This window comes from Hippoglossus stenolepis, chromosome 24 (genome assembly GCF_022539355.2).
Source record: "Hippoglossus stenolepis isolate QCI-W04-F060 chromosome 24, HSTE1.2, whole genome shotgun sequence".
Lineage (NCBI taxonomy): Eukaryota > Metazoa > Chordata > Actinopteri > Pleuronectiformes > Pleuronectidae > Hippoglossus > Hippoglossus stenolepis.
Window position 1 is genome coordinate 9,565,806 of NC_061506.1, and position 14,007 is coordinate 9,579,812.

The 14,007-nt window shown below is 42.9% G+C and overlaps 2 protein-coding genes across 24 annotated transcripts in view; one reads left to right on the plus strand and one right to left on the minus strand.

Annotated features, from left to right (window-relative positions):
* LOC118103434 (peripheral plasma membrane protein CASK) overlaps positions 1–14,007 on the plus strand; it is a 39,971-nt gene that overhangs the window by 16,838 nt on the left and 9,126 nt on the right. For 13 of the 22 annotated variants that reach the window (XM_035150367.2, XM_035150376.2, XM_035150369.2 and 10 more), the window contains exons 6-17: positions 3,856–3,958; positions 4,899–5,074; positions 5,685–5,807; positions 6,124–6,207; positions 6,435–6,534; positions 7,718–7,735; positions 9,803–9,927; positions 10,796–10,873; positions 11,002–11,082; positions 12,879–13,067; positions 13,155–13,233; positions 13,568–13,653. In XM_035150367.2, the coding sequence (XP_035006258.1) occupies positions 3,856–3,958; positions 4,899–5,074; positions 5,685–5,807; positions 6,124–6,207; positions 6,435–6,534; positions 7,718–7,735; positions 9,803–9,927; positions 10,796–10,873; positions 11,002–11,082; positions 12,879–13,067; positions 13,155–13,233; positions 13,568–13,653 (1,242 nt within the window). The remainder of the gene's footprint in view (positions 1–3,855; positions 3,959–4,898; positions 5,075–5,684; positions 5,808–6,123; positions 6,208–6,434; positions 6,535–7,717; positions 7,736–9,802; positions 9,928–10,795; positions 10,874–11,001; positions 11,083–12,878; positions 13,068–13,154; positions 13,234–13,567; positions 13,654–14,007) is intronic. The other 9 variants (XM_035150370.2, XM_047339129.1, XM_035150375.2 and 6 more) reach the window with 2 other exon arrangements.
* Positions 11–2,703, minus strand: LOC118103436 (probable G-protein coupled receptor 34). Of its 2 annotated transcripts, XM_035150390.2 has the most exons (3): positions 2,491–2,703; positions 2,282–2,378; positions 11–1,742 (listed from the first exon to the last, which is right to left on the minus strand). In XM_035150390.2, exon 3 carries the CDS (start codon positions 1,699–1,701, stop codon positions 445–447), a length of 1,257 nt encoding a protein of 418 aa, XP_035006281.1. In that variant the 5' UTR covers positions 1,702–1,742; positions 2,282–2,378; positions 2,491–2,703; the 3' UTR covers positions 11–444. The 2 variants fall into 2 exon arrangements, with proteins under 2 accessions (XP_035006281.1, XP_035006280.1); XM_035150389.2 differs by having other exon boundaries at positions 2,282–2,703.

A 14,007-nucleotide genomic window follows, 5' to 3' on the forward strand; every position in this document is an offset into this window, starting at 1 on the left:
TTGTTAAGTCTGTATTTAGGTCTCTTTACTTTCAAATAAACAGGATACTACAAATTATTGAATCTTTCAACAAAAAAGCATTTGACTTGTGTTTGTTTGAACATTATTCTCCAGGTTTACTTAATCCATTAATATAATTATACATATGAATATTTTCAGAAACATTACAGCACTGCGTGATAGAAAATAAACATAACATGCATTACTAGAAAGGCTTCGGTCCTAGTGTTCACTGCAGTGCCTCTCCTCAGACTGTATTGTCAGTCCGTCTCCCAGGCATTAAAGCAGAATTTAAATACTTTCCATTTGCAGCACAGAAGATAAGACGGAAAGAACACAAAGAATTTGACACGTGAAGTCAGTATATGTCTAAATGCCATTTTTTTCAGTCCAACCCATGTCAGAAAAATAAGGCGTTTATCTCACCAGTGTTCAAACTAGTGATCAGTTTTGGCCAGTAGGTGGAAGCACAGTCGATCCTGTGTGGTCGAGGGTGGAGCTGATGACACAGATGCCGACTCTCGGTGTGACGGAGGGGATGTTCAGTTCAGCTTTTGGTAACCCCATAGGCACAGACGGCCGCCTGAACTCCGTCGTCGAGCTGTTGGATGTTGCGTCGTGGAGGAATAGCCTGTTTCCAAATCGATGCCCAAGCGCTTGCAGTGCGGTTTTGCGAACCGAGCCAGATAACAGAAAGTACATGACCGGATCCAAACAGCTATTGAAGGCGGAGAATAACAGCATCACCTCGTTGGTGCGGTTCATCAGCTGCTGGTAGTCGCACGAGATCGTTCTGCTGAGCTGCGAGTGGATGTAGAAGGGGCGGAAGGCGTGGTAGGGTCCGAAACACACGGTGAACAGAAAGAGGACGAAGAAAGATTTCTTGGCAGTGCAGTTGTATTTCCGCGCGTTGGGAAGGTCCGGTCTGTCCCGAGACACCCTCAGCAACTGGCAGGCGATCTTTGCGTAGGAGACCACGAGCATGATGAAGACGAACCAGAACAGCACCACCAGCACGGCGTTGAAGTAGGCCTTCCCTTTGGCTTTGTGTAGCTGCTTGTACTGGAAGCACAGGTCACTGTTCTCTTTGCCGTCTGCCTTGACAATCATGCACACCAGCGCCGTCAGTGACAGACCCCACAGAACCCCACATGCCACCCAGCTCGATGACCGGCTACTCCCCCACACGCCTCTCCGCGCTCTACCTTTCCTCTTCAGCCTTAAGTATCTGTCCAAGCTGATAAATCCCAGTAACGTGATACTTATGTACATGTTCATATAAAATAGAGTTCCCACCAGCTTGCATGCCACTTTTCCCAGAACCCACTTGTTTCCATTGACATGGTAGAAGACCCTGAAGGGCAGACACGCCAGCAGGACCAGATCAGCCACAGCACAGTTGATGAGGAATACTCTCACAGAATTGCGGCTCGAGTGCAAGTGAAGGAAAACCCACAGTGCAAAGACGTTACCCACAATCCCAAAGAGGAAGAATAGGGAGTAGAAGATTGCCAGCGTCCAACGGAGGGGATTGTCATCAAGTAAACAAGTTTGGTTTGGGGAGACCACAGAAATGGTGGAGAAGGGAGGGGGAAAAGATGACATTGAAAGAGGAAGGGATGAAGCGGATAGAGAGGTGTTGGATGATGCAGAAGCTGAAAGAGTGAAGGGGAAAGAAGATGCAGGGGCAAATGTGGTCATTGCGGCTGAGGAGTGACGACTTTAGGGTTTTCAGTCAGGCCCTGAGAAAGAAGGAAAAAAACCATGTCAGGTCATAGTCACTTAACAAATAGTAAGGATAGTAGTACGAAAAAAATTATAAAGTTTGATTGATTATTAGAATAAAGTAATAATTTAATGAAGTCACAGGAAATATAAAAAGGAAAACAAGCAGTAAGGAGAACCCACAGAAGTATTTCTTAAGAAACTACTAAACTTATTTGAATATCACGCAGATGTATGTGGGTTTTAGTTTTAAAGGTCAAACATACACAGAGTAACTTCCCAAAGTATGTGTAAAATGAAAATTTTACCAATTAATGCAGGGGAGGTCAAGATTCAGTTAATTAAATATTCTGGAAAACACATTTATAAAAACACACATTTTACACTGAACAACATGTTGTTCGTAGACTCGGGTGAGAGCTGGAGTCATAGCTAACTGAAAGTTTCATGCATATTTAACACGTGAATTCCAACACATGCCCGCTCGTACACGACCACTCACCCCCAGCTCTCTGACTGCTACAAACAGATGTTTGGATTAACGCAGAACACTCACCAGCAATCTCCGCTCCGTGGGAGACACAGCACAGCTGCAGCTTGAACGTGTGTGAATGTGCAGGGAGGTCGTCCAGTGTGCGTTTTCCTCCATCAAACTTCAAAAGCCGCGAGAAATTAGTTTAAAAGAGTGACCCGTTAAACTGGAGATATATAAGTGATAAAATATGATAAAGCTGCAGTCCTTGTCCTCAGCACTTTTATCTTCACCTTTCTCTGAATGAGTCATAAATCTTGCAGACGCCAGTCTTTTTCATATCCATTCTGACAGCGTCTGGTCCTCATCCTCCCCTCAGCTCTCACTCGTTTTCTGTATTGGTCCTCGTCCTCTCTTCACGGAAAAGCTTTATTCTCTCCACTCCACCTGCATGTACGACTGTTTAGTCTGCCGGTGTTCTCCTCTCTGCTTCTTCTTCCCTCTCTCTGATCTCGCTCCGCCTCAGTCAACACCCCCACCCACCCCACACACCACAACCCTCCATTTCCCCATTACGAGAAACATAAAAATGCGACGACAGGAAGCGAGACCCCCACCACATCCCACATTCACCCTGTTCCTGAGCTTCATCTGTCATGCAGCACTGTCTTGCACCTTTCCTTCACTCAAATCTGCAGGACTACTACATTTATTTCTCAGAGGCAGTTGGGGTGCTTTAATATGGCGCGCACAGATCAGTGACATCAATCAAGTCAGGGATGAATCCAGTATGTGAAGTGCCTCTTACAGTTTAATAGGTGAATTTGATTTAAGGCTGGCTGGGATGGTCCCTACTTCAACCTATTGAAATATATATATATATATATATATGGACCATAAATTTACTCTTGAACTTGTTGAACTCTCCAGCTTACTTTTGCACACACTTACTGGTCCTGTCATAAAGTAAAACCTGTTGTCAGCTTGTTAATAACACCACAGTTTAAATCGAGACAGAGAGAATACAGTAGTCATTTAATAATAAAGATTGAGGAAACGATTGTGTTATTCTGCTGGTGAGTGTGGCTGCCTGGTAAAATGGGCTTTAACTGTTAGTGGATAAAAAGCTTATCTTTTTATGACCTGCTTCCCCCTGAAATGTAACTTCCATGCAAATAAGGTGTCAGTGTGAAAACAATGCTTCACAGACTATCATGCAAATTCGAATTCACTGGAAAGGTAGAGGAACTAGGTTTTGCCATGTGCAGTAGTTCAGTACGTGGAACGTTTTTTGTGTGTTTATTATGCACCGACTTAGTCCAGGAGCAACAACTGTTTCCTGTCTGTATACGTTTCACAAAAACATGTGGTTATATTTATGTATCTTGTCTTGTCAATGTGAAAGCGTGGTTATTGTCAATCGAACATACGGGATCTTGCACTTTTGCACAGATAAGTGCAAAGCATTGCTCTGCACAGCTTCTGTAAGCTGCAAAGAAATGTCTATCTGCCAGTAAAAAGGGTCATGGCCACCTAATCTGTTACCTGGTAAATTGTGTGCGGTTTTAAGGGATGTGGCGTCCTACATTTGAACCTGTTGAAAAATACATATTTTGGTCGTAAACGTTTTGTTGAACCTGTCTTTTCTTCCTCTGCAGCCTCACTGTGTGCTGTTGGCCTCAAAGGAGAACTCCGCTCCAGTCAAGCTGGGAGGGTTTGGAGTGGCGATACAGCTGGGAGAGTCTGGATTAGTAGCTGGAGGTACAGTCTCAAACTGAGAAAACACCCATGCATGCCTTCGAACTACACATGTGCATACTGTGCATGCTTATGGAAATAATAAGGCAACTGGAATAGCACTCAGTAGAGCTCATACCTCCACCGAGGCCCAACAGTCCACCTAAATTGCACACCAAATTAGTCGTGTTCATTTGGACATACTTTCTAAAACTATAAGATACATTTAAACAGTTGGTTCTCTACTAAATCTACATTTTCTCAGCTAGACATTGGTGATAGTCACATATTTATAGCCCAATTTGTGGGCTTTAAATATGTGACTATCACCAATGTCTAGCTGAGACTGTAAGGTGGCTGATGAAAACCCTACACCCAAATGAAACCACAATACAATGTAAAATTGTATTTGAACCCACACCAAACTGGACAAACTCATAGCCATAACCCCCTAGATATATCTGTTCCCCCTCAGGATCCATGAATCTTTCCTCTGGGAATTGGGGGAAAATATCAAGAAGAACATTTGGCATTGTTAAAGGAAGTGATTGAAAAACTTCCTGGATTCAGCCCTTTGTCAGGATTTGTGCCAAAATTGAATGGGTTCCTTCTTGGCCCAAATCCCTTCATTCCACCAAGTTTAATGGAATTCTGATGAGTAGTTTTTGCATAATCCTACTGACAAACAGAGGCAGGGGTGAAAACATAATCTCTTTTGGCAGAGGTAATAAGTAAAATTGTTAGTTTTATAATTTTTTGTCACTCTATAAACGTTGTAATACTAATGAAATTCTATAATTTTTAGTTGCAGGCTTTCACATATTCATACCTTGAGTCTAATTTTATCCTGAAACCCTGATCACACCACTTGGCTCTCCAGATTTCCCCAACACCTCAACCTCCAATTTTTCATCAACAGTATATCTCTAAATAGTGAATTACTAAAACTGCCTGCTCTTTTCAGGCCGAGTCGGTACTCCCCACTTCATGGCCCCGGAGGTGGTGAAGAGGGAGCCGTACGGCAAACCGGTGGATGTGTGGGGATGTGGGGTCATCCTCTTCATCCTCCTGTCTGGCTGCCTTCCTTTCTATGGCACCAAGGAGCGCTTGTTCGAGGCCATCATCAAAGGCAAATACAAGGTAACTGATTTATTTTTTAGCAAGTTCCTCTTTGTCGCTATGCTGCAGTGTGCGACACGTACGAGGTTGCGTTCACTGAACATTGTGTGCACTATGCTACTTCACAGTTGTTCTGCGAAGGTGTCACCGGTCAAATGTTAGCATCAGCCACGGTTCTTTGTCCCAGAGCTTTTTGTGCAAAAATATATATCCCCTCCTTTTGATTTGATACCACTTGCCAACTAAAAGTCAGCGTGAGGTGCTGAAGAAATTGACAGTATCAGCAGAGGACGCTGAGAAACGGGTCTGATAAATGTTTTGTTTTCAGCTGAGAGGATGAATTTCCTGCTTGGTGCACTAATCTGCGGCAGACACAGTCACTGCAGGCAGCTTGATGGATAACACAGTGGTATCGTCCATCACACTGCTGCTGCTGCTAAACATCTGCTGCTAAATTGACAGGTTTTATTCTTTCTAGTCAAATCTTAAGTAATAAGCTCTGCCACAACTGCAACTTGGTTCAACGTACTTCAAGTATATTCATGCAGCGCACAAACTATTTGATTTCTTTTCCCCCCGTTACATCCTTCACCTCGACTCACCCACTGTCCACTGTTCTGTCTTTGTCCAGATGAACCCTCGCCAGTGGGCTCACATCTCGGAGAGCGCCAAAGACCTGGTGAGACGCATGCTGATGCTGGACCCTGCCGAGAGAATCACAGTTTACGAGGCCCTCAACCACCCCTGGCTGAAGGCAAGATTTGCTCTGACGTTAGATGTATTATTGCCCTTGAACTTCCACCTGTTTTTGTGACCTTAATTTGTGTAATAATGAAAATATAGACATTTGGTGTGATATGGTTATATAAGAATATAGTATTAGCAACTGAAAATTACCTTTTAGCTTAGTCAAGACCACTTCCTTATGCTTGGAACTAAACCTCTGCTTTCACATCCGTTCTGTGACTGCTCTCTATGTGTTTGTGTGCGCGTGTGTGCGCGCGTGTGTGTGCGCCCAAGTGTTGTGTTCAAGTGTAGTGCTTATGTGCTTATATTCCTGTGTGTTGTAGGAGAGGGACAGGTATGCCTACAAGATCCACCTGCCTGAAACGGTGGAGCAGCTGAGGAAGTTCAACTCCAGGAGGAAGCTGAAGGTCAGCACCGTGGTGTTAAACACTTTATTAAGCCGAGAGTCGATTGCGCGCGATTCAAATCACAGATAAGAGGATGTGTCCCCTCCCTCACAACGTGCAGCTGCTTATAAACACTGACCCAGATCAATTTCTTGTTCAATGTTTTCCAAGATTCTCAGCAGACATTAAGCCCTGGTACAAATGCAGACATGGTGTAATAGCTGTATTATCCCTGCTCTGTATCCCAGGGTGCAGTCCTAGCTGCTGTTTCCAGCCACAAGTTTAATTCTTTCTATGGAGACCCCCCAGAGGAACTACATGACTTCTCAGATGACCCCACCTCCTCAGGTAAATCGCAACAAAGAGCTCTATCCTATTGCAGGGGAGATAAAGCGGACGATTCATTATTGCTATGAGTTGTATGTGTCATTTAAGGTCAGATGTGAGGTGATGTATCTTCACCAGAGAACACAATCAGCACATTCACTTTCTCGTCCGGTTTCTATTCTATTCTCGCGTCTCTCTGTGATCTCCAGCTGTCTGTGTAGAACTTCCTCTGTTTAACCAAAGACAGATGTTGCCCAACAGCTTCACTTCTCTGTCTCGGACATGGACTTTCACTTCCCTTTGACAAGACGACTGCTGGCTCTGCCTGCCTGTAGATATCAGCATAAAGAAACCTCATGTCCTTGTCTTAAATAGCAGAAAATGAGCACTGGGTTACATCATCACCTAATGAATCAGCGCAATGAGCCGAGCTTTACGTTTTGTCCTCTCGCTTTTAAATGCAGCCGCTGCAGCCAGATAAATCACTGTGTGTGTTGTTTCTGCTGAGGCTGACAGTCTCTTGCAGTCATGCTTCCTGGTGTTTATTTTTGCAGTTGGGCACCAGACATGCTGCCGGTCACTGACTTGTGTGTAGAGTAGTAGATGCTCGCAGCAGCTTGGCAGATTATTCAGAGACTCGTCTGCTTTTGCTGATTTCTCTCTCTCTGTTGCTGCTCTCTCCTCTTTTCCCCTCTGCCTCCCTGCCCTCACGCCTCCTTGCTCTGTTCAGACCTGCTACTGACATCCGTCCTGATAGATCCGATCACAAGTGAACAGCGTTAAGCTCGTCTGATCGGATTTGAATAAAGTATTACGTGTTGGTCAGTGTTGATATCGTAAGTCTCGGTGGCCGCAAACAAATCAACGTATTCAATTGAGACAAGTAAAAATATGTTGATTCATTGTGAGCAGGTCAGAGGACGTCGGCTGAGCAGGCAGTCCTTCATACGTGGCACAGGATGCATTTGAATTCACACAGCGCTCACCTGCGTCCCAGACCTGTGTGATCCACTTGCGATTAGATAACTCAGAACCTATGTTAGCACCAGGTCTGAACAGGGCCTATGTTCTCTCCCCTTTTTATTTGTTTTTTTCTTCTTGTGAGGTGTTAAACTCTACGTCCGTAGTGGCTGTAAACCTGCTCTAATCTCAGCCTCTCTTTCTTTGGTGTTGTTTTTTTCTTCCTCTGCCGTGCTGTTTCTAGGACTGCTAGCTGCTGAAAGTACGTATCCCCCTCCCCACCCATAGAATCCTGATGTGTGATATCATCATGACATCATCACTTGCTTTTTTATTTGCTTTTTTTTGTTTTTGGCTTCCCCCCGTCTTCTCTCCTCTCTCCCTTATGAGAAAACCAATGAAACAATCATACGCTGACTAACAATGGGGTTATTAATTATTGGTTATTATTATAATTACAATCAGGCTTCTCCTCGAAACTACACAAATCATTCTGTCACACACTTCAAAACATTGGTATTCATGTAGTCATATTAATGATTAAGTGATAATTAAACAGCACGTTTTACTCTGAGTCCCTTTTGGTTGTTGTTGGACCTTTTAAATTTTCATGCGTCTGGGTTTGTGTGGTCGATGAATTATTACAAATAGAGCAGAAGCCTTTATTTTAAGTGACAACATTATTTGATTTATTTAATGCAATTTTAAAGGGGAATGCTGGTCTGTACAAGGGTATTGTTGGAGTACTATGTTGCATTTAAACAGACGAGATGTTTTCTTCCTGCTGTTTCTTTCATTCTTCACAGTAACTTTTAATTTTTTTAAAGGGCGTTTTCACACCTGAAAGTCCGACCCAAGGTCTTTGTAACAGTGTTAATATATGATTCGTTTAGTTTTAGTTTCACATTGTAGAAAAGGGAGAGCACTTCAGACTTCAGTATGACGTACAGTACGTACATCCTGCACGTCAGACTTCAGTGGACTGCATCTACCTATGCTTGACATTGATTTGTTTGTAGACAGGCGTGCGTCTGTCGTCAATGCAGAAGGAAGTAGCTTCAGTTGAATGGAGAAAATAGAATGAACCGGTTCATTTGCCACTGTAATATCATTATGGAATGAGTATGAGGACACAGCAACTTCAGGTGCAGTACTCGTACTAGTTTGAATGCGGCAAATGAACGTCCTTGTCGTTCAAACATTATATTGTTTGTTTTTCTTCTATTTATTGAATTTAATGGCGTCTCACTTTCTTGCATTTAGTTTATAAGTTCGAAGTTTCCCAAAAAATGCTTACATACTGAAACCTGATGTGTGATATCATCATGACATCATCACTTGCTTTTTTAGTTGCTTTTTTTTGTTTTTGGCTTCCCCCCCGTCTTCTCTCCTCTCTCCCTTTATGAGAAAACCAATGAAACAATCATACGCTGACTGACAATGGGGTTATTAATTATTGGTTATTATTTCAAGCTGACGAACTCTCCAACCTCCCCACACACAGCGCAGAGTGTCATTTCGGAAACATTTAGCCCGTCTTAAGGGAAAATCATGGTCGAGGCGTTCTTTTCATAGCATTACGGTTTCAAATTTTATAGAAAATAAGGACAAAACCTCATCCACGGTTCAGTTTGATGCAGTTGATGTTCTGTTAAAAATGATTTCAAAAATGGAGTTAGTTAGAAAACAACTCTAATCTATATATCTAAGGACCTTTTAAAGTTCACCACATATCGAGGTTTCAGTGAGGAAATGCATCATCATTTTCCCATGTAACTTATGTCTTTTTCATCAATGAGGTTGATTCCCACGAATACTTAACAAAGACTTTGATATGTCATTACATACAGTACATACATCCTTAATTATATTTATTCACTTCATTCATTCAATTCTTCACCTCTTTCACCCTGTTTATTTTATTTTGTGTTATTTATTTTTTTTCCTTGAGTGTACTGCTCCTAATCCATTCTCCACACTGTGACTTACTGAAGTGACTTTCTCCTGATGTTGTATTGATGCCATGTTACCGCTGTTTCTCTGCTTTTGCTGCATGTGTGGGCGATGCAGCAGGTACTTGGGGTTAAATAGTTCTGAGTGTTTGTGTATGTGTGTGTTTTGTGTGTTTCCCGTCGTGCCTTCTGTTGTCTGTGATTATTATTTTCTTGTGTCTTTATGTGTTTGTGTTACAGGTCATGTGTCTGTCTTGTTCAGTGTTTGCACTTTGTGTTGAACGTTTGCAGGGACTGCTTGGTGTACTTGTGGACGTGTCTGCGTGCTTGCGATTCAGTCTGTGTGTTTGAGTGTAACCTCTGCGTGTGTGTTCGTGCAGGGGCAGTGTCGCAGGTTTTGGACAGTCTAGAGGAGATTCATGCGTTGACTGACTGCAGCGAGAAAGACATGGACTTCCTGCACAGTGTCTTTGAGGATCAGCACCTCCACACCCTGCTGGATGTGAGTGAAACTCAGCGCCCTCCTCCTCCTCTGTAATAGCAGAAATGTCCAGCAGGTGTCAGGCCGAGTCAAGAGTCGGCTGGGTACAGTGACAGGAAATGATTTGGGTAAACCTGTCACTGTGACGTGAGTAGAAGATGACCTGGTTTCAAAAAGGCAAATAGTGAAAGAAGACACATTTCTTTAATATTCTATGCAAGACTACATATATTTTTTCACCTTTTATACTTTAATAATGATTTAAACAGAGAGTTTATCACTGCACCGTAGAACACCACCACTCAACGATTTATATGTCTACCAATCGTACGAGCAGTTCTCCCGGAGAGTTTTCTTTAACTGCCATCTATTCATTACATTATAATTAGCTTTCTTTCCTCTTTCTTTTTTCTTTTGTCTTGCTTTGTGGCCCTCACATTTTATATATTTAAATTGTCAGACCCGGCTTCTAAGAGGAAGCCATGGCTGCAGATAATTTGGACAAGGTTTGAGGAGACAGAGTTTTTGTAAAGCTTTGAAATTAGCATTATCAGCCTTTCCTAAAGATGATGATTGTGAGCGACCCATAACAAGCGAAAGAAGCTAAAAGAGAAGTCAAATCTGGTTCTTTTCTTTTTTTTATCTTAAATTGTACAAAACCACAAAAAATGTATCCTAGCTTTATTCCCTTTATATTTCAGTTCACCTTCCACTCACGTAACTATTCTAAGCATCACAAGTTCTAGTAGGTGTGGCCAAACTTTTTGCTGCCTCTGTATCTTCTAACCTGAGTGCACATTTATTTGTCTATGTTTTACATCTTTGATCGTGATAAACATCTCCGGCGAATCCTTGTGGGTCTTAACTGACGTGTTTGTCGTTGTTTCAGCTTTATGACAAAATCAACACCAGGTCGTCTCCTCAGATCAGAAACCCTCCGAGTGACGGAGTGCAAAGAGCTAAAGAGGTGAGGAAATCACTGCTCAACTCTAGACCACTAATCAGATGTTCTATCATATCTCTGCAGAATGAAATACTAAACGATGACATATTGATTTTTCTGTGTTATTCACGATGTGTTATTTTCCTTACCAGGTACTGGAAACCATCTCTTGCTACACAGAGAACATGGAGGCCAAGGAGCTCAGGAGGATCCTCACGCAGCCACACTTCATGGTTCGATAATACACAAACACACACACACACTCTTCCCTTAGTCACTGTGACAGGTTGTGTCGTCTGTGTATGTAGAGCTTGCTGCTTAGTGACACTACAACCTCCTGTGTTAGAAGTAGGGTTGTTGGCATCCACATAACTCCCTTGGCCACAAAGCTGCTTAACACCTGAGCTTGGCGAGCCCTCGGGCAGGGATAGACTTGTGCAGAGGAGACGGCCGCAGTAGGATGAATGTGCTGAGGGACTCCACTGTGGATATACAATAACTTTCACTGCGACCACCTGCGAGACTAGTGGCCTGAAAATAGCTGAGACTAGCAGAAGAACTTTGGAGGATACTGTTGACAGACGTGGGAACTGTAAGTTGAGACCTCGTGTAAAGGTGTAAGCATTTTGGAGCCTGTAATTGCTTCACAGAAAGTGTTGCTTGCTTCATTAGTTTAGAACAGTACAGTACAATAGCAATTAGTTCAGGAAGAGTAGGCTTGTTTTTTTTTTCTTTTCTCTACTGTAAAGTCTTTGTAGTCCTCTTCTGATTTATTGTCAATTAGAAAAGAGCGCAGTAGCTAAATGTTGGACGATGAGGTGTTCCCCTCTGTCTGTGGCACTTGCTGCGGTTGTCACGCTTTAAATTTGGTTCAATCCAATTAGCGCGTCCTGCTCTCTGACCTGCTGGGGTTTTCATCTTGCCACAGACATTTAGCGTCGCTGCCAGCAGAGTGGATGTGAGGGCATTAGCACACGGGAGGGAACATTTCATCCTTATCAATCATTTCACTTGTTTCTGTTTGGTGTATGACTACATTAATAAGGACGTGATTCAAGGACTTTTTCTGTTACCGTTGATTTGTTGGTATGATGTGTTGACACATGTTGTTGCCTTTGTAAACATATTTGTTTCAACTGTTGTTTTCAGCTACATTAATGTTCACCATTAGTCAAAAGCCCCTTGGTGCCAAGTTTTCTGAGTCTCCACGACTGTCATGTGTCATCACCGTGCATGTACACGTTGCTGCTATGATGAGCAGATGTGATCGTTTGGCAAACACTGCGAGTAGATGCATTTGTAGTAAAACACACAGCGTGTCAGTGACATGGTCAGTGGCCAAATAGGAGGATTTAGTGTAAGCCACGCTCTTTCCAATGATGGAGCTGTGCCAGCACACAGTGATAGTATGTGTGTGTGCGTGTAAAACCACATGTTCCATCTAGAGAGTGGATACTTGACCCCGAGCCTGTCAGGTCTTAACCAGCGCACGTTCAGACAGAATAAAATCAAATTACTACAGTAACACTACTTGAAACGTGATGTACAGACAGTTGGCTTCATCCTGAACAAGAGTAAAGTAACATTTCTTCATCACCTCTTAAGGATGTAAAAAGAAAACACATTTAATAGGAGCAAGTTATTAATGCCATAATGCAAATAAAGCTTATTTTCCCTTTAATTTTCTCAGAATTTCTTCAGTAAAATTACGTTAAACTTGACTAGAAAAAATCTCCGTCACCTCTTAAGGGATTAAAAAAAGTAGCTAATATTTAATAGGAGCCTTAGAAAAACTTGAGAATAAAATGACAAGTCTGATTCCTTTTCCTCAACATCACATCCACCCACATTTGTGTACATTTGTTGTGGCTGTGGGAAATGTTCCCAGCGTGGCATTTATACTCGCAGCGCTAATGGGCTTCCTTCTCCACTGGGTTCAGCGACAGAACTAAAAACAGAACACACGTAGGAGCCTTTGCAGTTGGATCCAAGACTCTTTTCCTATTTATGGCCCTTTGTGTATTCTCAGGCTCTGCTGCAGACCCATGATGTTGTTGCCCACGAGGTGTACAGCGACGATGCGTTGAGGGTGACCCCCCCACCCACTTCTCCATACCTGAACGGAGACTCCCCGGACAGCACCAACGGAGACATGGACCTGGAGAACGTCACCAGGGTTCGCCTGGTGCAGTTTCAGAAGAACACTGATGAGCCCATGGTGCGTAGTGAGCTGCAGTCTAAAGTTTTATTACATTGTTTTGTGCATTTTCAGTTTCCACTCTGACCCTCTGTCTGTCTCTCCCAGGGCATAACTCTGAAAATGAACGAACTCAACCACTGCATCGTGGCCCGCATCATGCACGGTGGAATGATTCATCGACAGGGTAAGCACTCGTGCAAAAATACTACGTGCAAACTCTCACCACTCGTGCATGTTTGATTGGTTAACTCAGTAAATGTCAATCTGTTGAGATTTACTCTCCAAATAAAATCGAGTCGAGAGATTTCCAAAGTAGACAAAGAGAAAACTGTTGGACTAATGTCTGCTAAATGAAATAACAATTAAATGTAGCTCTTCTTTACATTAGCTGGGCTCCCCCCTCGAGCCGTCTCAATAACCCCTGGGGTTTCCTGGCCGCTGCTCCGCGAAGCGATGATGTTTCATCCCTCAAGAGTCTCATTTGTAGGCATTATTAATTCATTATTTCTCCGCCTCAGGGACTCTGCATGTTGGAGATGAGATCCGGGAAATTAATGGCATCAGCGTTGCCAATCAGACGGTAGAACAGCTCCAAAAGATGCTGGTAAGTTCCACAGACGTTTGTCAGAACTTGAAGAATGTACTTAACACTCTGAAAACAGACGTTTGTTGAGTGTTGTTTGCATGATCCTGTTTAACTCGATCTAAAATAAATACTTTAGAAGCTAGAGCCTCTGTCACACTGTTCGCTTGTGATGATGTCATCTCATTATGTTATGTGTTGAGCAGAATGTGTTAACACTAGGTTGTGGTGCCAGGGGCCCCTCATCTGCTCGCCAGAGATTGTTGTTTGCATGATCCTGATCGAATCGATGTTAAATAAATAGCATACTAAGGCCTTTGGTTTGTACCTAAAATATCAAAATCATGGTGGCAAGCAGAACAAGGCACTTTGTTG

Coding starts and splice junctions, on each gene's coding strand:
- LOC118103436 (XM_035150390.2), bottom strand. CDS start 1,701: ATGACCACATTTGCCCCTGCATCTTCTTTCCCCTTCACTCTTTCAGCT.